The 22,057-nt window shown below is 49.0% G+C and overlaps 3 protein-coding genes across 3 annotated transcripts; 2 read left to right on the top strand and 1 right to left on the bottom strand.

Moving 5' to 3' along the window:
• Positions 1-943: 943 nt before the first annotated feature.
• POLR1H (RNA polymerase I subunit H) lies at positions 944-4,362 on the top strand. The gene is made up of 5 exons (XM_052649456.1): positions 944-1,019; positions 1,220-1,374; positions 1,613-1,713; positions 2,135-2,244; positions 4,141-4,362. Exons 2-5 carry the CDS (start codon positions 1,239-1,241, stop codon positions 4,163-4,165), a joined length of 372 nt encoding a protein of 123 aa, XP_052505416.1. The 5' UTR covers positions 944-1,019; positions 1,220-1,238; the 3' UTR covers positions 4,166-4,362.
• Positions 4,363-9,553: 5,191 nt separating this feature from the next.
• On the top strand, positions 9,554-12,658 carry PPP1R11 (protein phosphatase 1 regulatory inhibitor subunit 11). The gene is made up of 3 exons (XM_052648698.1): positions 9,554-9,810; positions 10,872-10,980; positions 11,416-12,658. Exons 1-3 carry the CDS (start codon positions 9,742-9,744, stop codon positions 11,616-11,618), a joined length of 381 nt encoding a protein of 126 aa, XP_052504658.1. The 5' UTR covers positions 9,554-9,741; the 3' UTR covers positions 11,619-12,658.
• Positions 12,659-13,474: 816 nt separating this feature from the next.
• RNF39 (ring finger protein 39) lies at positions 13,475-17,843 on the bottom strand. Its single transcript, XM_052649547.1, has 4 exons — positions 17,478-17,843; positions 15,774-15,796; positions 15,467-15,558; positions 13,475-14,055 (listed from the first exon to the last, which is right to left on the bottom strand). The coding sequence occupies exons 1-4, from the start codon at positions 17,841-17,843 to the stop codon at positions 13,475-13,477; spliced, it is 1,062 nt and encodes a 353-aa protein (XP_052505507.1).
• Between the last annotated feature and the right edge of the window lie 4,214 nt (positions 17,844-22,057).

The following is a 22,057-nucleotide window of genomic DNA, read 5'->3' on the forward strand; positions in this document are numbered from 1 at the left end:
CTTGACTAATGCTAACCTCCCTCATCTGACAGGCATCTAAAGAGGAAGGAGTCCCAATCTCTTCTCTTCCACTACCTCCAAAGTCTTGAGCCCCTTCCTAAAGTGTCCTACTTCATCCCTGCTTCCTTTCGTTCCTAGTGACTAGGCATTCCTCCTCCGCCTTCACCGTTTCCACTTCATGCCCGGTAAGAGGTCGACTCACCCCTTCCAAAGGCCCAGTTCAGTTCAGTCGCGTCCGACTCTTTGCGACCCCATGTACTGCAGCATGCCAGGCCTCCCTGTTCATCACCAACTCCCGGAGCTTGCTCAAACTCACGTCCATCGAGTGGGTGATGCCATCTAACCATCTCATCCTCTGTCCTCCCCTTCTCCTCCTGCCTTCAATCTTTCCCAGCATCAGGGTCTTTTCAAATGAGTCAGTTGTTCGCATCAGATGGCCAGAATATTGGACTTTCAGCTTCAGCATCAGTCCTTCCAGTGAATATTCAGGACTGATTTCCTTTAGGCTTGACTGGTTTGATGTCCTTGCTGTCCAAGTGACTCTCAAGAGTCTTCTCCAATACCACGGTTCAAAAGCATCAATTCTTCGTCGCCAAGCACTCGAGCCAGGCGGTGCTCTGCAGAGCGCCCTTGCTTGCATCGCGAGGTCCGAGGAGCGCTAGAACTGTAACTTCCAGAATGTTTCGTTTGGTTTTTGTTTTTTTAAAAAGAACCAACTCAGGAACAGGGGAAGTTGTAGTTCCCAGAACTGGATACTGAGGGGAAAACAACCGGAGGCTGGCTTCAATCACCTGTTTTCTTATTCAACTTCACAAAACCAGTCTGAAGGTAGCGCTACAACCTTCCTTCAAAGGTTCCGCTCCCTCCGGGGATCAAGCTTGCGATTAATTATGACGTAATAGCCAATCGACAGGCCGGACGACGGGGCGCTCTAGCCCGCCTTGCTCTCGCTACTCCGCAGCAGCGTAGAGCCGGCGTTCTAGCTCTTGGAGTTGGCTTCCTCTTCTCGCCTGTCCCAGGTAAGCAAACCCCCAAGTCGAAGTACCGGACCCCGGCTTAGAATTCTGGATATGTGGGCTCCTTGGTCGTAGAGGCACAGGCGTACGTGGGAGAAGGACTCGGGTTCTGTATGCTTAGGTCCAGGGACAGAATAGGAATGACCCTTCTTCAATGGGGACGGAGCTACTCTCGTTTGTTAGCAATCTCCTCTCCTTCCCAGCCCTCGACCACCCTCGGTCATGGACCTCGCCGGCATCTGCTCCAGCTTTCAGTCGGACCTGGATTTCTGTCCAGATTGCGGCTCGGTCCTGCCTCTGCCCGGGGCTCAGGATGCGGTCGCCTGTACCCGCTGTGGCTTCTCCATCAATGTGCGAGGTAAGGGGCTTGTACGCAGCGACCCCGGCAGAGGGCCCAGCGTGAAAGGGTCAGTGGCTTGAGGACCTTAATATCGGTTGGATTGAAGAGGGGGACCCTGAAGCAGGGAATCAGGCACTTTTGGCCTTGGGTCGAAACCTGAAGGGAAGAATATAAGGCCTCCTGTCCTAACCGAGAGGGAGTTATGGGTGTCAGCCCTCCTTACTGTCTCCACAACCAGTTCTTACTGTTTGCGCAGACTTTGAGGGGAAGGTTGTGAAAACCTCAGTTGTGTTTAACAAACTGGGGTCAGCCATGCCTTTGTCGATGGAGGAAGGACCTGAGTTCCAGGGACCTGTGGTGAGTGAATGACATCGAGGACTGGCCCCATCAAAGGAGGGTGGGAAAGAAATGGAGGGGCGATTGCACAGATCTGGAGAGTTTTGTACCTAATTCCAAAAGGGAAGGGTGTGTGCTGTGCTGAGTCGTGTCTGACTCTTTGTGACCCCGTGGACTGTAGTCTGCCTGGCTCCTCTGTCCATGGAATTTTCCAGGTAAGAATACTGGAGCGGATTGCCATTTCCTCCTCCACGGGATCTTCCCGAGCCAGGGATGGAACCCGCGTCTCCAGCATTGGCAGGCGGATTCTTTACCACTGCGCCACGTGGGAAGTCCTTTAAGAGGGAAGAGGGGTCTTTAAAACATCAGAGTCTGGGGAGTGTGACAGCCTGATGTCTGTGACCGGAAAGGGAGATTATTAATGCCACCAGTTGTTTTCCAGGTTGACAGGCGCTGCTCTCGATGTGGGCACGAGGGAATGGCATACCACACCAGGCAGATGCGATCAGCTGATGAAGGGCAGACTGTCTTCTACACCTGCACCAACTGCAAGTGCGTATCCTTTCCCTCCTCTCTGCCCTTTCTCAATCTGTTTGCGACCTAAACAAATCCAGTGACTTACTTTTTGTACTGAATAAACAGTTGTGTTCTTTGGTCCGATCCCTCTCTTCTGTACAGTTGAAGTAATAGGGAAACTTGAGGTCGTTTTTTATTTTAGAAAATTACACTTTTCTTATCCTTTTTATACTCGGTGAATTAAACCTTTTAAGATATTTAAAAGGAAAGAAAAAAATACAGAAAGCAAATGTTGCTTGATGATCTGGGTGTTACTGTTGCATCTTCCACTGTACTCAAGGTAGTTTTTACTTCGGTGAGAATTAGTCATGGGTGCTTTAAAGAACATGATTCTCTGAATAGTTTTGAGAACTCCCCTTTGTCTTTGGGGTTCTGTGGTTTCACTACAGTATATCCGGATGTGGCTTTCTTTTGATTATCATGTTTAGGATTTGCTGGGCCCTCTGAAAGTAAAGATTGATTTTTTTTTTCTTTTCCGTCAACCTTGGAAAACTGCCATATCTCATTGAATATTGCCTTTACCTATGTTCTCACATTCTGGAGTTCTAATTAATTAGTTGCTTATTAGACTTTACCCACTACTCCATTTCTCTCACCCTTTCATAATTTTCCATCTATTTTCTCTTTATATTGCTTCTGGGTAAATTCTTCTGGTCTTTCTTCCGCTTTACTAATTCTGTCTTCTGTTTATGTCAGTTATTGTTACTTAAAAAAAATTTTTTTTTTGAGTTCTGCTTATTTTTCAAGTCTCCTCAATCATTTCTAATAATTCATGATTCTTTAATCCTAAATTATTTTTAATTCTTACATATATTTAAATATATTAAGCCTGATATTTATATTGTGTCTCCTAATTCTCATACCCACAGTTTTTGTGGATCTGATGCTGCCGTTATTCCTGCAGACTTTCTCATGGTGCTCTTTTTGTTGTATAATTTTTTAATATAAGCTCAGATTTTTTAGAATTTGGACTATGGAATTCTCTGAGGTCTGGAGTGAAAACTATATTCTTAGCATGTGTGTTTCCTCTTCAGGTGCCTTGAAGCACTACCAAGCTGGAATGACTTTAAATAAATTCTCAGCTTCATGTGTTTTGTAGCAAATAGGTAGTATGGATTTGTGCTGCCAATCTAATGTAAGGCCAGCTTTTGGTTAGAAATTCTAGAGGGAAATTTTCTTCTCTCTACCTAGTGAGACAGTCAAATTCCTCTTCTGCAGAGTTGGATTATTTTTTTTGTTCACTTCTATACACAGGTGTAGCCCTTTGGAGGTTTCAAACTTACTCTTGAGTATCTCCTCTCAGACATTGTAGGCTTGTCTCTGGTTCACTCATGTGGCTCTCAAAATAGCAAGGGCACCAGTGTACCAGGGGCTTCAGTTTTAATGTACCTGTCTAGATTCCTGGTTTTGTATACTTTCACTCACTGTGAAGATTGCCTTTACTTTCTTGCCTTCTCATCAATGGATTAAAAATATTTATAGTTAGAAATGCCTTTGGGGAGTATTTCTCAGTCAGGCTGAGAAACTGTTTAATTTAATTTAAACAACTAATTTAAGAAAATTAAAATTTTTTCATAACTTTTTTTTTTTTAATGACCATAAGTTTTTCATGTTTATGAGGTCTAGTTTATCCTTTTTTCTTTTATGGCTAGTGCTCTTTGTTTTCCTATGAAATCTTGACATAATTCATAATTTGCAAGATACAGTTTCAATCCCAGCATTTTTAATTGTCTTGAATTTGCATAGGGTTGTTTAGGGGAGCTAGTCCTCTATGGTCATAAATGAAAGTCCTTCCTCAATTACTTCTTTCATCTTACACTGCTAGTACCTCTTCCTCTGGTCAAATATAACAAGTCTTTTCTTTCTCTGTAGGTTCCAAGAAAAGGAAGATTCTTGATTTTTTTTCTGAGCGACTCAACAATCCTTTTCTTACTTGGAAGCTGGAGGATATTGGGTTCTTAGGTCCTTTGTCCATCTCCCGATTACAGTGCTCTGCTCACGGAGGAAAAGCAGATCGTCGTGTGTGGATTATCATTGTCCCCAGAGTACTCCTACCCTCATTGAGCTTCCTTATTAAAGTTATATTTTTCTATAAGAGCCAGACATATGTATGTTATTTATAATCTATCTTGTTCCAAAAGAAATTTATATTAGCTTAGAGAGATATATTTGTTCTCTCAACAAATATATCAGTGACAAAAAGGGAATGTAAATTGGTACAGCAGAAGGAAAAAGCCAGTGGGGGATAAAAACCAAGGATAAAAAAATGGAGCCAGAATGAGGCTAATAACATAAAAAGGCAATTATAAGCATTCCTGCATTATCTAAATCTTATTTGGTTCCTGAGTTTAGGGAAACAAAAAGTGGGAGTTTGGATAGTGAGCGTCAACAGAAAACTCGGAATCAGATTCATTTGATATGTAAATTTGGACGATAAAATCTACACTCAAAGACAGGTGGACACTCTGGAAATTTTTTTACTGCTCTTGAGATAATGTTTTTTATATATATATATATATATATATATATATATATATATATATATATATATAGACGCTTACTCCTTGGAAGGAAAGTTATGACCAACCTAGATAGCATATCCAAAAGCAGAGACATTACTTTGCCAACAACGGTCTGTCTAGTCAAGGCTACGGCTTTTCCAGTAGTCATGTATGGATGTGAGAGCCAGACTGTGAAGAAAGCTGAGTGCCAAAGAATTGATGCTTTTGAACTGTGGTGTTGGAGAAGACTCTTGAGAGTCCCTTGGACTGCAAGGAGATCCAACCAGTCCATTCTGAAGGAGATCAGCCCTGGGATTTCTTTGGAAGGACTGATGCTAAAGCTGAAACTCCAGTACTTTGGCTACCTCATGGGAAGAGTTGACTCATTGGAAAAGAGTCTGATGCTGGGAGGGATTGGGGGCAGGAGGAGAAGGGGAAGACAGAGGATGAGATGGCTGGATGGCATCACTGACTCGATGGATGTGAGTCTGAGTGAACTCCAGGAGTTGGTGATGGACAGGGAGGCCTGGCATGCTGCAATTCATGGGGTCGCAAAGAGTTGGACATGACTGAGCGACTGAACTGAACTGAACTGATATATATATATATACATAAATACACACACACATTTTTAACACTGTAACATTCATATATAGAAAAGTAGAAAAAAAAATCAACAGGAATCCCAATCCACAATGATTTTTTATTTTAATGGGCTTTATTCTACATGCTGAGTCATAGCTTACTTTTTTCAGTTTGAGCCGAAAACTTTAAAGGCAAACAAATACTTAGTCCAGGCACAATCAGCATATTCAAATTTCAGCCTGGGAATTAGTATTCCTGCATTCTTTGGTTTAAGTAGTGACTAGATGATGACAGTCATGATTATCTTACAGTTGTGTGGCCCTTTATATTTTGGGAGCTCTCATGAGTTTGAGCAAGCTTCAGGAGTTGATGGACATGGAAGCCTGGCTTGCTGCAGTCCAATGGGTCACAAAGAGTTGGACACAACTGAGCGACTGAATGGAACTGAACTGAACTGATATACTGTCCATGGCAACTTAGACAGATGGGCAAGTTAGTTTCCTCCACTGTGTGTTTGAACATTTCTGGTAATTGACTCTAGTGCCCCACTCCTGAAATCTGGTAAAATCTGTTTATGTCTCTGTCCTATTTTAAGCCTTTCACTGACTGGATAATCTCCAAGTTTCTTGCAAAGTTTACAGGGCCTCAAAACCACACCTACCTGTCAGTCATCATCTGGAACTCTCCTTCAGTTCAGTTCAGTAGCTCAATCGTGTCCGATTCTTTGCGACCCCATGAATCGCAGCACGCCAGGCCTTGCTGTCCATCACCAACACCTGGAGTTTACTAAAAGTCATGTCCATCAAGGCAGTGATGCCACCCAGCCGTCTCATCCTCTGCTGTCCCCTTCTCCTGCCCCCAATCCCTCCCAGCATCAGACTCTTTTCCAATGAGTCAACTCTTCCCATGAGGTGGCCACAGTATTGGAGTTTCAGCTTTAGCATCAGTCCTTCCAAAGAAATCCCAGGACTGATCTCCTTCAGAATGGACTGGTTGGATCTCCTTGCAGTCCAAGGGACTCTCAAGAGTCTTCTCCAACACCACAGTTCAAAAGCATCAATTCTTTGGCACTCAGCTTTCTTCACAGTCCAACTCTCACATCCATACATGACTACTGGAAAAACCATAGCCTTGACTAGACAGACCGTTGTTGGCAAAGTAATGTCTCTGTTTTTGCATATGCTATCTTTTGGTCATAACTTTCCTTTCAAGGAATAAGCAGCTTTTAATTTCATGGCTGCAATCACCATCTGCAGTGATTTTGGAGCCTAAAAAAATAGTCTGACACTGTTTCCACTGTTTCCCCATCTATTTTCCATGAAACGATGGGACTAGATGCCATGATCTTCGTTTTCTGAATGTTGAGCTTTAAGCCAACTTTTTCATTCTCCTCTTTCACTTTCATCAAGAGGCTTTTTAGTTCCTCTTCACTTTCTGCCATAAGGGTGGTGTCATCTGCATATCTGAGGTTATTGATATTTCTCCCGGCAAACTTGATTCCAGCCTGTGCTTCTTCCAGCCCAGCGTTTGTCACAATGTACTCTGCAAATATAGGAATGCATTTTCTTCAGTACATACAAGTACTTTATACGCTGCTTTCTTTACCTAAAAAACTCATTCGTCTGCTTGCCTGTTCTTTACCACTCTTTTGTTCCTTGAGAAACATACACTTATTTTTATCTTACAAACTGGCTTATATTGTAATTTATGATCTTCCAGATGTTCAAGCTGGATTTAGAAAAGGCAGAGAAACCAGAGATCAAGTAGCCAACATCCACTGGATCATCGAAAAAGCAATAGAGCTCCAGGAAAAAACATCTGCTTTATTGGCTATGCCAAAGCCTTTGACTGTGTGGATCACAACAAACTGGAAAATTCTTAAAGAGATGGGAATACCAGACCACCTGACCTGCCTCCTGAGAAATCTGTATGCAAGTTAAGAAGCAACAGTTAGAACTGGCCATGGAACAACGCATGGTTCAAAATCGAGAAAGGAGTATATCAAGGCTGTATATTGTCACCCTGCTTAAAACTTATATGCAGAGTACATCATGAGAAATACTGGGCTGGATGAAGCACAGGCTGGAATCAAGATTGCTAGCAGAAATATAAATAACCTCAGATATGCAGATGACACCACCCTATGGCAGAAAGTGAAGAGGAACTAAAGAGCTTCTCAATGAAAATGAAAGAGGAGAGTGAAAAAGTTGGCTTAAAACTCAACATTCAGAAAACTAAGATCATGGCATCTGGTCCCATCACTTCATGGCAAATAGATAGGTAAACAGTGACAGACTATTTTGGGGGGCTCCAAAATCACTGCAGATAGTGACTGCCCCATGAAATTAAAAGACACTTGCTCCTTGGAAGAAAAGTTATGACCAAACTCGACAGCTTATTAAAAAGCAGAGACATTACTTTGTCAACAAAGGTCCATTTAGTCAAAGCTACGGCTTTTCCATTGGTCATGTATGGATGTGAGAGTTGGACTGTGAAGAAAGCTGAGTGCCAAAGAATTGATGCTTTTGAACTGTGGTGTTGGAGAAGACTCTTGAGAGTTCCTTGGACAGCAAGGAGATCCAACCAGTCCATCCTAAATGAAATCAGTCCTGAATATTCATTGGAAGGACTGATGCTGAAGCTGAAACTCCAATGCTTTGGCCACCTCATGAGAAGAACTGACTCATTTAAAAAGACCCTGATGCTGGGAAAGACTGAAGGCAAGAGAAGGGGATGATAGAGGATGAGATGGTTGGATGGTATGACCACCTCGATGGACATGAGTCTGAGTAAGCTCCGGGAGTTGGTGATGGACAGAGAAGCCTGGTGTGCTGCAATTCATGGGACTGCAAAGAGTTGAACTCAACTGAGTGACTGAACTGAACTGATAACCATTTCTGTGTTTAATCTTTCTCATCTCCATCCCAGAGCAAGTGTAGGCAGTATGTGACTAAACTCAGTTTCACAGATGAGTCTTCATTTCAGTTCAGTCGCTCAATCGTGTCCGACTCTTTGCGACCCCATGAATCGCAGCATGCCAGGCCTCCCTGTCCATCACCATCTCCCGGAGTTCACTCAGACTCACGTCCATCGAGTCAGTGATGCCATCCAGCCATCTCATCCTCTGTCTTCCCCTTCTCCTCCTGCCCCCAATCCCTCCCAGCATCAGACTCTTTTCCAATGAGTCAACTCTTCCCATGAGGTAGCCAAAGTACTGGAGTTTCAGCTTTAGCATCAGTCCTTCCAAAGAAATCCTAGGGCTGATCTCCTTCAGAATGGACTGGTTGGATCTCCTTGCAGTCCAAGGGACCCTCAAGAGTCTTCTCCAACATCACAGTTCAAAAGCATCAGTTCTTCGGCGCTCAGCCTTCTTCACAGTCCAACTCTCACATCCATACATGACCACAGGAAAAACCATAGCCTTGACTAGACGGACCTTAGTCGGCAAAGTAATGTCTCTGCTTTCGAATATACTATGTTGGTCATAACTTTTCTTCCAAGGAGTAAGCGTCTTTTAATTTCATAGATGTAAAATGAGTCTTAAATCTATGTTAATATTCTAATGTCTTATATTTTTGTTAGTATTTTTTCCAGTCTTCCCCATTAGTTGTTGTAGACTTGGAGCTAAAACGCAGACTCCAAGAGTGTTTCATGCGCCAGTGACAGGAAAGAATCCATATTGAAGGTGTATTAAGTGCCCTGCTCCAACCCCTACGGGCAAGAGGGAGGATTAAAAGTCTTAATCAAGTGTGTTTCCAGCTGCTCCCAGGTCCCGATTGCCTAATTCCCAGACAAAACAATAAGGAAACGAAGTTAGGCTGTGGTAGGATCATTACTATTGCCCCTTATTTTTTTCCGCCCTCCCACACACACACACGCAATGGAATGGACTCAGCTACGGGACGTCTGAACCGGGTGCAGTACCCAGCCTTCAGGAACAGGCCCAGTTCTAACCTCCACCGCGGATTCCTGCTCAATCTCTGCGTTGCAAGACCATGCAGTCATTGCTCGCCCCGCCTGCTGCTCCCGTACCAAAGTGACGCCTCTTCCGCCAAAGTTGTGTCGCCTCCCTGCGGCGCCTGCGCACTGTCCCATTACGGCGGAACTAATCCGGCGACCCGGCGCTTTGACGCATTTAGTGCCAGGAAGGGAAAAGGGGGACCACAGAATGCGTCACACCCGGAAGTAGGGAGCCGGAAGTGGGGTTGGACAGGTTATTCCCCAGGGGTGGGGCAGCGGAGGCCCAGGAGGAGGGGGAAAAAAGAAGGTGGAGGATCCTGGCTGCTAATCTGAATCGATACCGATTCTCTTAGACCTCAGAGACACAGAAAAGACAGAGGGTGCCTCATCCGCTTTCCTCCGCTCCTCTCTCTTCTCAGCCTTAGCCATGGCGGAGGCAGGGGCCGGGCTGAGTGAGACCGTCACTGAGACAACGGTTACCGTGACAACCGAGCCCGTGAGAAAGGCTGGGGGCGGTGCTGTTCAGGGGTCTGGGAGATACTGGGAGGGAAGGGATAATGCTTTGGAGAGTTGCTGGATGGGCTGGGCCTGGGGATATGGGAGGAAGTGGGTTTGGGGGAATCGCAGAGTATTAGGGATTTTTTGGTGTGTCAGAGTTGGTGCAGAAGGCTGGTCAAGTAACATGCAATAGAGTTAAGATGTAGGTGATACTGCTTGGGATGGTGGTGTCTGTAAGTACTGAAAGACCGGGAACTTGGCGATTAATGAGCAAGGGATGTGCTGGGGGAAATGAAGGGTTGTGTGAGAAAGCATGGTTGGAAACTCGCTGTAGGGAAACTTGACATTAAGCATGCTTATCAATAAATATTTCTTGAAGGGATTATTGCAAACAGAAGCAGAGGGAATGAGGGAACAAGAAAAGGGAGATTATGGGAGTATTTTGAAAAATCAGAGATGTAGAGAAAAAGAACATTTTTGCAAAAACATTGCTTTCAAAGGGAGATGTTCCTGTCGGGCTTAATAACTCTTTGATTAAGGGAGTTTAGAGTAATAGTTACTAGAGATGCCAGGATGCTGGAGAATAGGTGGATAACAGGTTGGGAGGGCTGGGCTTGAGGATGAGAGATGTGAGAACAGAGTCATTTCTTTAATGGGAAAAAGAACAGGGGTTCTGGGAAAAGAAAGGGAGATCAAAGTTTAGGGATTGGTGATTGAGAAAATAATTTCCATGTATTAACACCACCAAGGATAATTTGGGGAGGAAGACGGAGGAACAGCGAGGATTATATTTTCCTTTGAAGATTTGCTGGGACTTCCCTAGGTTAGGAATTGTATCTTCTCTGTATACTAGTGGTTACTAAGAACAGAATTCCTCAAGGGACTCCTTGAGGTCAAAAACCTGTTCTGTTTTATCTTCTCCCAGCCTCAGCTCCTCTGTTGCTGTGTTTGTGATCCTGATTGAACTGGGGAAGGGAAGAAAGGAGGCCCCAGGGAGGAAGCGGGAAGAGTTAGTAGGAGGGGACTAGCTAGGTATGCCTATCCTTCTTAACCTTCCAGGAGAACCGGAGCCTAACCATCAAACTTCGGAAACGGAAGCCAGAGAAAAAGGTGGAATGGACGAGTGACACTGTGGACAATGAACACATGGGCCGCCGCTCATCAAAATGTGAGTAATTGTTGCCCCACAGTAACACTGGAATCCTGGCTCCCCTCAGCATATCTTTTGTCTTCCGGCATTCACTGGCCTTCCCGAAGCCCCCAGATGCTCACAGTCCTGTGGCTGCCTCGGTGGTTCTCTGGTATCAAGGAGAGGAGGTTAAAGTTAGAGGGAAAGAGGTAGGGAGGGGCTTGAATTTCGATGTGCCAAGGCCTAAAGTCAAGAGGTATCTGAGGTGGGAGAAGAGGAGCTTTGGATTCCTGCCTGGAAAGGCAAGGTGGGTGGGTGACAGAGTCCCAGAGCGAAGGCCTGGGGAAGCTGGATCTGGAAGGTAGAAGAAGATAGTAGGAAATAGGAGTTTTGACTGAGATCCAGTGGGAATGGAACTGACACTACATCTGAACTCTTCCTCCTTTTTCACTGGGCTCCTGCATCCAAATCCAGGCTGCTGTATTTATGAGAAACCTCGGGCCTTTGGCGAGAGCTCCACGGAGAGTGATGACGAGGAAGAGGAGGGCTGTGGTCATACACACTGTGTGCGGGGCCACCGCAAAGGACGGCGTCATGCAACCCCGGGACCAAGCCCCACCACCCCTCCCCAGCCTCCTGACCCCTCCCAGCCCCCTCCAGGGCCAATGCAGCACTAAATTCCTCGCTCCCCCACCATTCCTGTGTCTGTCTGGCCCTGAATGTACTCATGTGGCTACTCGGGGACTAAACCCACAATTTGATCCCTTCTCCAGCCCCCTCCTCCCCTCTCCTCTGCCTGACAGAGGGAAAAGGGAGAGGAAGGTGGACAGAGATCCTGGAATTCTGACTTGCTGCTATTCCAGAACCCAGGCTTCTGGGTTCCCCCAGCCCTCATTTCTCCTTACAATACCCAGCCTCCTCTCTCCAGGGATCCAGGCATCTTGATCCCAATCTTTTTCCTTTGTTCTCACTGCCAAACTGCCTGTCCTGGGATCCAGTTATCTTGGCCCTTTGCACTCTCTACTTGAGTTCCAAACAGCTAAATTGGGTTTCCAGCAGCCCCAGCTTTCACTGCCAGGGTCCTAGTCAGATTCCAGGCACTCTTGCTCCAGCTATGCTTGTTAATCCTGGCTTTAGAGCTCTTCCACTAATGTATTTATGTCATCCTAACTCTTAGTCGTTACCTGTGGGATGTGAGGTCTTTTGTGAGACCTCAGGGCTCCTAGCCCTTTCCCTCCTCTCCTGCCCACTTCCCCTAAGCCCTTAAGAGGAGTTAGGAGAGAGGGAGGTCTTTGTCATTTTCACCTTTAATGAGAAATGGAAAAAAGAAATGGGCATGTCCTCTCCTCACTGTTCTCATGTGACTAGGGTTTCTGACAAAACTGGCTCCAAGACTAGTCACTTAGAGCCCACTATCTCCTCAGCCTTTGGTCTTCCAACTTAGGAGACAGGTCCAACCCGGCCCCGGGGGCCTGGGTCCCTGGGAGAGGATGGAAAAGGGAGGGAGCCAAGAGATGCAATCTCACCCCTTTCTTCCAAGGCCTTGATGTCTCTCCCAGCCCAGATGTCCAGCCCTCCCAGCCCTCCCCACCCCTTACTGGGATCTGGATATCGTTTTCCAGGCCTTTTGCTGTGCACGGTTGCAGAGATCAGTCAAATCCATACCACCACTGAGATCTCATTTATTGCCACAAATGCACAAAATAAATAACCCAACATCACAAAATGTGTTAAATATGGACCCATTTATACATATGGGGAAAGAAGTGAGGCTATATACACAAGGGCAAATTTGGGGTGACTGGGCCATTCCCAGGTTGAGAAAAGGAGAGGTAGCACCATTGGTTCCGTGTTAGGAGTATGTGCCATGCTCATATGGAGCTGGCTGTGGGGCTGGTCGGGGAGCGGGTTGTTGGTTAAGATTTTTAACAGGAAATAGCTGTAAGCATGGAAGGTCGTCAGGGTGAAATAGAACTGTCCTGCCCCTGCATCTCCCAAAAAAAGAGAGCCCTAAGGCCCACGGCTGAGTTAAGCCTCTTGTTTCAGGGGAGGAAGGTCTCCTTTGTCTTGAAGAGAAACCTTAGGGTGGAGGAGGCAGGGAAGCCCAAACCTCAGAGCTGTGGAGAGGGCACCGTGCTCTTCTTTGCCAGGAGGAGGGGCAGGGGTGGGAGGTAAATATTTGACCAGCTGGCCCTCTGTGTATTAAAAATGGGCCATTTACCAGTACTGATGGGGCAGGACCTGTTCCCCAACCAAGCCTGGGAAATATAGAAGGGGAGGGATCCCTGGGGGAAGTACTGAGATAACCGAGGGGGAGGAGCATCCCGAGATGGGGGGAAGGAGGTTCAAGAACTCCGCTTTGGGCATGGATGTGGAAACAAGGCCAGTTGAGGTCCTATTTGGAGAATATGGAGGGAGGTCCGGGGTGCTTCTCAATACATTTGCCCAGTGGGCGCGGGCAGGATCCCTGGAATGAGTACGGATGTCCGTGCTCATTTGGGCCAGGCCAGAACGGGGATTGTGGGCTAGCTTCTCAGCCTTCCGCGGGCACGATGCGAAGCTGGGCGCGGGCGTCCCGGGTGCACAGCAGCGGGAAGACGCGCTCCCCGAGGGGACCGGGCGCCTGGAAGGCGAAGAGCAAGTCGAGGGAGCGGCCGTCGTAGAAGGCCACGCGGCCCCGCTCCCAGTCCAAGTCCACGCGGATGCGCCGCGGCGGGGGCCTGACGCCGCCCAGAGGGGTGGGCTCCGGGGCGGTGAGCGCCCACAGCCGGCCGCCGCGGCCCTCCACGGCCCACACGGCGCCCGCGGGGCACAGCCCTACTTGGCCCTTGCGGCGCACCGACTCCCCGGCCGCGCCCAGGGCGTAGAGGCTCTCCCCGTCGTCCTCATCGTCTCCGGAAGAGTCTCCGAGGGAGGCGGTGTCCAAGGTCTCCACCTCCCAGCAGTGGCGGCCAGCCCCGAAGCCTTGCGCCCCCAGCACCGCTGGAAGCTGGTCGAAGCGCGCCGGGCCGTCGGGGGGCGCCGGTGTCCCAGGTGGGGCCAGTCGGACGCTGCGGCGGTCCTCAGAGACGAGCAGGCGGCGGTGTGCGGTGCCAGGATCCAAGGTCAGGTCGGCTGGAGAGAGGAAGGCACGAGGAAGACCGTGTGAGAGGGCTTTCCCAGGCGGAGGCGGGGTCGGACGCAAGAGGCTCACAACCGCGCGAATGAAGAGTAGGCCTGGGCGAGTCCCCGCTAGCGCTGATGGGCCACTTCCTTCTGGAGAGTTGGGCCTGGAGAAGGACCCTGCCGGCCCAGGGCAGGGGCATAGCGCAGAGGTTCAGGGAGGGGTTGCCTGGGTTGTGGACTTGGGGAGAGTGAACCTGGACTGACTTCTTGGGAGCCAGAAGACCGATACGTCAATCTGAAGCATCTGGGGCAGGGCGTGGGAGCTGGGTCCACAGGATGGGAAAGGTGGAGCTAAAGAGGAGGACTGATACCAGAAACCAGCACCCCCAAGTGAGGGAGTGGGCAGAGGGAGGAATCCGAAGTACCCTGAGAAACCAGCCCACCGCCCACGGAAATAGGTGGGAGTAGACAGGCCTAGTTCTATAGGGAGGCTGGGGCGGAGGAGAGAGAAGGCGGTGATAGCCAAGGGACCAGAAAGAATTAGTCCTTGACCTTGTGTGTATGAGGTGCTTTAAGATTTCTGGACTAGGGGTACTAGAAGCCATCTGGTTTGGTGGGATGGTGGGTGTCCAACAGGGTGGAGCACCTTCTCTAGGCAGTTTAAAGAGGGGCAGAGGACAGCCATCGGAGTGATGGAAGGAACTCCCCAGAAGCTGCAGAGAAGGCCCAGAGCCCCAGGGGCAAGGAGACATGTGAGTTCTGGGACACTTCTGGAAGGGAGTGATGAGAAGCGGTGGCAGCAGAGATTCTTCAGAAGCACCTGACCTCCAGGGGTCTGTTGTGTGAGTGTATGAACAGGAAAGGGGAGACTGGCTGGAACATGAGGGTTAAGGCTTGACCTTGTTATGGGTTAAATCGTGTTCTCCCCTCCCCTCAAAGATATGATGTCCTCCCAAGACCTCAGAATTTGACTGTATTTGGAAAGAGAATCTTTATAAAGGTAATCAAGTTAAAATGAGGTAATTAGGGTGGACTCTAATCCAATATAACCCATGTCCTTATAAAAAGGGAAAGTTTGGACCCAAGAAGTGTGTCTAGAGGGAAGTGTGTCTAGAGGAAAGACACAGGGAGAATGCCATCCACAGGCCAAGGAACACCTGAGGCTACCAGAAGCTAAGAGAGAAGTCCTGGAACAGATTCTCCCTTCCAGTGATCAGAAAGAACCAATGCTGTTGACACCTGACTTCTATTTCTAGAATCATGAGACACTAAATTTCTGTTAAGCCACTTAGTGTGAGATGCTTGGTTACAGCAGCCCTAGGAAATTAAGAGAGACATCAAAAAGGACTGGATCATATTTGAGAAAAGGGAACAAACTGAAAAGTCTCTCATTTAGTTCCCTCTCTTCTGCCCTCCTTACCCGTCAGTCTGTGAAGCATGTTTTTGACCACTGGGTAATCTTCAGGGAGCTCATCCTTTGAGTTAGATGCCTTGGGTGATGGGGCATCAAACCTGGAGGGATGAGGGAGAAGGGTCAAGAAATTGGTAGACACCCTCTGCCCTCTGATGCCTGCACCCCTCCCCCACTCACATCTCTGGGGCAGAAAAGGGTGAGGCCAACCCAGGAAACCTGTCTGGGAATGGGGACAAAGATGTGGTTCCCGTGACAAGGTGATGGATGTGGCCGCTGGTAGTGGAAAGGAAGAAACAGTAAAAATGGAACTCACCTTCTCCGTGTCATCTTCATATCCTGGAGTGGACAGAAAAAAACAGGTGTGAGCTCTGGGCTGCATCCTGAGGGGAGCTCCCCACCCTCAGGTGGCTGGGTCTGTTCTGATGAGGGCCCTCCACATCTCAGAGTGATCTCCCATCTTTAGCCCCATGTGCTCCTTATTCCTCTCACTCTCCCCTTCTTCTTGCATGACCTTTCCTTCCTGTCCATCACCACTTTCTCATCCCCCTAACTCCACCCCCCACCATCCGCCTCCCTCGCCCCAGAGCCACTCAGTTCCCCTTCCCTAGGATCATCCCGGCCTTATTCTGTCCCCAGAGTCCTCACCTTTCCCTGCTTCCTCCCCACCTACCTTCTCTGTGTCAATAGCCCCTATCCTCATCCACCTTCCTGAGGGTGTATCCCAGATAAACATCCAGCTTTATCCATCACAGAGACCAAACACATACCTAGAGTCCTTAGGCTAAGAGTTCCTTTCCTGAAGTCTTATAATAAAACCGCTTCCCCTCTTGCCATAAAAGCCCAGTGGTGTTTATTGGGCCTTTTGTTCTGTGTCTCTCTACCCTGACCATGGAGACAGCTGGACTTGGATGTGTCCCAGAAGGCCCCGCCGACCTGCAGGGCACCCTGGGAGCCAGGAGAGGGCGTGGGATGTTCCCTCTCCAAATTCTGGGATTCCCTCTTTCGATTTCTCTGTCCAGTGGGGAAGACTGGGGCAGACCAGAGGGATGGTGAAGGGAAGAGGGGAAAGACAACTTGTCTAGTTATGCCAATTATACATAGACTAATTAGGTATATGTAGACTTCAAAGGGTGGAAACAAGACTCTAGACCGGCTCGGCGGCTGGCGAGAAGCCAGTAGGGAATCCGGGGCGCCTGGGGGTCGAGCAAGGGAACGGGGATGGTTGACCGCCAAGGAGTCAGAGGCCCAGGAGGGACGCGGGAGAGTGGGAGGGTGGGTGATCAGGGTGGGAAGTGGAGAGGAGCCAGGGGTCCCCAGGTTGTTCTCCTGGACCTTGCCTCCACCCGTGTCCGCCTCTGCCTGGGGCCCTGGGAGGAGCTGAGAACAATAACAAACAACACAGCAAGGTCTAGACCGGAGCGCGGGGAGCTACCCCAGGACGCTGCAGGAAAGTTTGGACCTGCCTCTCTTCTTCCCTCCTTTTGACAGCCCCCCTCCTTTCCTCCACTCCCGCTTTTTCTCCGCCCTCGCTCCTGCTCCTCCCCTGGGCGAGTTCCGATCTCCCTCACCAACCTCCCAGGCCCCCAGCTCGCTCCCGCCCCCGTCTGCTTCCTCCCCTTTCCTCCCCGCCGGGCCTCCTCCTCTCGGGCGCCCAGTGGCGTCTTTCCCAGCTTCCCAGTTCGCGCGCTCTTCGCAGGGCCTCGGGGGTCTCCCCGCGTTCTGTCTAGTGCCCCAGCCCCTTCTCTGCCTCCCTAACCCCTTCCCTCCAGCCCCTCTAACAAGAGCCGGGCATCCGTCCAGCCCCCTTGGCTCTGGGCACAGCGTCAACTCCTTCCCGCCGTGCGTCCCGGCAACTCTCAGTTGACAGCCGCCGCCCCCTCGTCCTCAGCTGGTCTCTTCCCAACTCCTTCTTTTGCCTAAACTTCCAGAAGGGCCCCGGGTCGGGAGCTGCTGTTCTCCCCAGCCGATCGCCCCTTCCGCGGACAGCTGCGGACTCGCGAAGCGCACCCCGCCTCACCTCTCCCTGCGGGTCCAGGCAGCCCATGGTAGGGATGCGCCCGCCTCGGCGTTTCCCCGCGCGGGCCCCGGGCTCGGCCAGCTTCTCCCGCAGCCCGCGGCTGATGCGCACCTCCACCGCCAGCCGCACGTTAGACCTCAGGCTGCGGCGGGGGCACGGCAGGCCGCAGCACGGACAGGCTGTGGGGGGCGTCTCGGGGCCGGTCGCCGGCGGGGTCCCCCAGCGGCGGGCCAGGCACGCGCGGCAGAAGCTGTGCTCACACGCCAGGAGCACCGGGTCCTCGAAGGGGCCCCCGCACAGCGGGCACGTCGCCAGCTGCTCCAGACGCTCCACCAGCCCCGGTCCCAGAAGCTCGGACGCCTCCATGGGGAGCCAGCGCCCAGGCGCCGTCCCCTCCGCGACCACCGCGACCGCCTTCGGGGGCGCAGATGGCGGTGCGCCTCGGCTGCTGGCTGCGTCTCTGCCCCGCTCTCCGCCTCCCGCATTAACTTTCCGACGCTTTTCTGGGATCGCCTCCGTCTTCAACCAGTCTGTCTCCACCAATCTCCCCACCACATCAGGCTTTATAGGGAGGGAGGAGGCCCCTGCGGGAGGTAAACATCAGGCCTTGCGTAACACCCCATCTGGTTCTCCCGCTTCCCGGTAAGGTTCGGGGGAGGAGGGTGGAAAGGACACCTAGGTCTCGAGCCGAGCAGGTGGTCGCTAGGAGGCGCTCTGGGGGCAAGGTAGCAAAGTAGCAAGGTGTGGGGTGCGTAGCCCGTGTCACCACCACCCCACCTCCCTCAAGAGCCGGGATCTCGCCTTCCCCTTGGCCTGCAGTGTGCAGGTGGGCAGGGTGCCCAGGCTCGCTTTTGGTATGTGTGCCCACATCGCCAGGGTATGAGTCATTCCAGGTGGCTGGCACACCTACATCTGGGGGGCTGGGGGCACTGAAGACAGATCTGGTTTGTGTGGCTTTGGCAGGCCTCTGAGCGCTGACGAGTGGCTGTCATTCCAGGCGCCTCTCTCCATCTGCCTGCCTTACCTATTAAGGGCTTAAGGACACCGAAGCTTTGGGGTAAGGGGTGGGAAGCAGGCGCCCACACTCCTGCCTCAAGGAGTCCGGGTCGGGTTCTCTCCGCTCTGCCTTGGGCTGGCTCCCAGGCCTCTCTTGATTCTTCCTATATCTCTCTTGCTACTTGTTTCTGTCTCTTTTCCCTGTGTATGTTTTTATTTCCACTTTTCTCTCCTCTCCTTCTTTGGTGTGTACCCAAAGTTTATCTATTTTCACTCTTTTGGTCAACTGAGGCCCAGACAGCTAGCATTGTCAAGGTCACGCAGGTGATGACCCGAAGTGAAGCCATACCCAGATCTTCTGATTTATGGCCTTGCTGTGACTCCACCCTGCCCCTTTTTGATTTCATATCCCTAGAGTCAGTTCAGTTCAGTCGCTCAGTCGTGTCCAACTCTTTGTGACCCCATGAATTGCAGCACACCAGGCCTCCCTGTCCATCACCAACTCCCGGAGTTCACTCAAACTCATGTCCATCGAGTCAGTGATGCCATCCAGCCATCTCATCCTCTGTTGTCCCCTTTCCCTCCTGCCCCCAATCCCTCCCAGCATCAGAGTCTTTTCCAATGAGTCAACTTTTCGCATAGAACTCCCATCTATACATATTTTTTAATGTATTTATTTATTTATTTATCTTTGACTGCGCTGGGTCATCGTTAGTGCACACAGTCCATCTCTAGCTTCAGTGAGCAGACTTCTCATTGAAGTGTCTTCTTTTGCTGTGGGGCCCAGGCTCTAGGCGCACAGGCTTCCATAGTTGTGGCCTCTGGGCTCTAGAGCACAGTCTCAGTAGTTGTGGCACAGGAGGCTTAGTTGTCCCATGGCATGTGGAATCTTCCCAGACCAGGGATCAAACCTATGTTCCCTGCATTGACAGATGAATTCTTAATCACTGGACCACCAGGAAAGTCTTCTTTTCTACTTTCTGATTTTTTTCTCTTTTTTTGGATTTTTCCTCATGCCCTGTTCCCTTACCTCCATCTCTGTCTCTCTCCTCCTCCGTCCTCCTCTTCTCTCCTCATCTTAGTTCCTCTGCCTCTCTCATGCTAGGCCTTTCTGTCTGGGTACTCCTGGGGGGTTGTGAATAAGTAAACATTCAGATGTCTACAACTGCAAGCACACACTGTTGCACAAACATGCGTGTGCACCCAGCAATGTCTAAATGCCCCCAAATGCACAGCCCTAATAGGCAGATACCCTCATACAATGCAAAACCACACATATGCCACAAATGGTCTCATACACACTGTATCACTGGGATGGACACCCAGATTATTTAGGGACAGATAGACATACTGGAAGAAAACATGCAAAGACACTCTGTCATTAGTTTTATTGTCAACAAGAGCAACAATACAACAACAGTAAGTCTTTATGGAGCAGAAGCAGGTTATTAGGCAACCCCTCCAGGCATCCTTCTCCCCCTTTACTTATCAGGGAGACACTCAAACATGACACTCTGATAAACAAAGTACACAAATGAACACACATACACTCATCTTGAAACAAATCTCCCAGCTCCCTGCTCATAAAATGCACAGCTACCCAAGCAAATGGCTACAGATATGACCAAAATCTATGTTGTGAAATGGACTTCCATGTTATGATAGGAAGAATAACGATCCCCCCAGAGATGCCCATGTTCTAATTCCTGTGAACATGTTACCTGTGGCATGGAAACTGTGAACATGTTACCTTACATGGCAGAGGGGAATTAAGCTTGCAGATGGAATTAAGGTTGCTAATCAGTTGAGTTTTAAGTAATAAGATTATTCTAGATTATCCAAGGTCCTTAAAAGTGGAGGACAAGGCCTTCCCTGGCAGTCCAGTGATTAAGACACCACTTGCCCTGCTGGGAGTGCGGGTTGGATACCTGGTCAGGGAACTAAGAATTGGTATGCATTGTGGTGTGGCCAAAAAAGGTGAAGGACAGAAGCAGAAGAGGACAATCTTCCTCTTTGGATTAAAGAGTCATGAGAGTACTCAGCCTGACACTGCTTGCTTTGAAGGCTGAGGATGGGGAGCCATGAGCAAAGGAAGAAGGTGGCCACTAGAAGCTGGAGAAGACAAGGAGATGGATTCCAGATGGAGTCCAGCACTCTGACACCCTGTAGGACCCATTTTAGGCTTCTGAACTACAGAACTATAAGATAACAAATGTGTGTTGTTTCACAGATTTCAAACAAAAGTTCATCATAATTTGTCTTTTAAATTTAACTAAATTAATTTACCTTTTGGTCGCACTGAGTCTTCGTTGCTGCGTGCCAGCTTTCTCTAGTTGCTGGTGAGCAGGGCTTAACTCTCTTATTGTAGAGCATGGGCTCTAGACCACATGAGCGTCAGTGGTTCAGTAGTTTCACTGCCAGGAAATGTCTCACTTTTCAAGACTGTCTCCCTTCCTTGCTAGAATCCCCAACAACTCTACACTTGATCCTCTAATTCTCCCTTGGTTTATTCTATTTTCAGAGAAGCGGATGGGCAGAGCTGGTTTTTGGTGTGTTGGCTTGGGTTCTTCCAGTTGACCATGACTGCATCCTGCCTCTTGGTTAGCACATCTTCTCAATACAGGTGTCTCCTACATAACTCCTCCTACCCCTTTCCAACTCCACCCAATATATCTGCTTGTGATGCTGCCGAATGTGGTAGTTAGACACCCGTGCGTGACAATGGAGATGCTAAAGGTGGGAAGGCCTTGCATAATTCTCTCATTTCTTTTCCATCTCTTCCTTTTTTTTCTTCTTTTGTTTATTTTTCAGTCTATCTTTTCCCCATGTCAGTAAATCCCATCATTTTTTTTATTATTGCTTTGCCAGGCAAAGGGAGACACACCAGCTTCTGCCTTGAAAAATTATGTATCTCCAACATCCCCATGTTATTAAAGAGCCTACAAGTCTTTAGGAGCCTTGGAGGGGAAGAGGCAGGTATGAAAAGGTGTTTGGGAGACTGATGAGAAGCCAGCCATGGCCCCTGCCCTTAGGAAGTATGACAAGGCGGGTAAAGTATATCCATCATCATCCGAAATCTGCCATTACTGAATCAGGGAGTGTGATGAAACAAATAAGGTATCTCCATCATCGATCAAGATCTGTCATTACCAAATTGTAAAGGTGTGCTGAAGGGAGAAGAGTGAGTGGAGGGTTTTGTTTACAGGTCAGAGAATGAGTGGAAACTATTTCAGGAAGGCTTCCTGGAGGAGGTGGCTTGTAAATGAAGGATGGGTTGGGTTGAGTTGGAGAGAAACGAAAAAGCCTGAACAAAGCATGTGAAGCATCTTAGGGGAAAAAACTGAAAGTGGGAAAAGAGGCTCAGGGGTAACGAGCATTGATGAAGGAAACCATTATTCTTTCTGAATTCCCACTCACTATACTCCTTCCCAAAGAGTTTCTTCAACCTCGATTGCTTCTAGAAATACTCTTTGTTTAGAAAAAAAAAAAAAAAGGACTGCTGTTTACAGTGTGCTTTAACATGACTGATCCTAATAGAGCACGGCAGCTTTCCTATTCAATGGCTCCAAGAACTCTGGGTAAAA

This window comes from Budorcas taxicolor, chromosome 11, assembly GCF_023091745.1.
Source record: "Budorcas taxicolor isolate Tak-1 chromosome 11, Takin1.1, whole genome shotgun sequence".
In the NCBI taxonomy this organism is placed as follows: Eukaryota; Metazoa; Chordata; class Mammalia; order Artiodactyla; family Bovidae; genus Budorcas; species Budorcas taxicolor.

What these genes read in the sequence shown, in the direction of transcription:
- POLR1H (XM_052649456.1), top strand. Translation starts at nt 1,239, where the DNA reads ATGGACCTCGCCGGCATCTGCTCCAGCTTTCAGTCGGACCTGGATTTC. An exon ending in CTTCTCCATCAATGTGCGAG is followed by an intron (nt 1,375 to 1,612) that starts GTAAGGGGCTTG and finishes CTGTTTGCGCAG; the next exon opens with ACTTTGAGGGGAAGGTTGTG. An exon ending in TACACCTGCACCAACTGCAA is followed by an intron (nt 2,245 to 4,140) that starts GTGCGTATCCTT and finishes CTTTCTCTGTAG; the next exon opens with GTTCCAAGAAAAGGAAGATT.
- PPP1R11 (XM_052648698.1), top strand. Translation starts at nt 9,742, where the DNA reads ATGGCGGAGGCAGGGGCCGGGCTGAGTGAGACCGTCACTGAGACAACG. An exon ending in TTACCGTGACAACCGAGCCC is followed by an intron (nt 9,811 to 10,871) that starts GTGAGAAAGGCT and finishes TTAACCTTCCAG; the next exon opens with GAGAACCGGAGCCTAACCAT. An exon ending in GGGCCGCCGCTCATCAAAAT is followed by an intron (nt 10,981 to 11,415) that starts GTGAGTAATTGT and finishes ATCCAAATCCAG; the next exon opens with GCTGCTGTATTTATGAGAAA.
- RNF39 (XM_052649547.1), bottom strand. Translation starts at nt 17,843, where the DNA reads ATGGAGGCGTCCGAGCTTCTGGGACCGGGGCTGGTGGAGCGTCTGGAG. An exon ending in ATGAAGATGACACGGAGAAG is followed by an intron (nt 15,559 to 15,773) that starts GTGAGTTCCATT and finishes TCATCCCTCCAG; the next exon opens with GTTTGATGCCCCATCACCCA. An exon ending in CATGCTTCACAGACTGACGG is followed by an intron (nt 14,056 to 15,466) that starts GTAAGGAGGGCA and finishes TCCTCTCTCCAG; the next exon opens with CCGACCTGACCTTGGATCCT.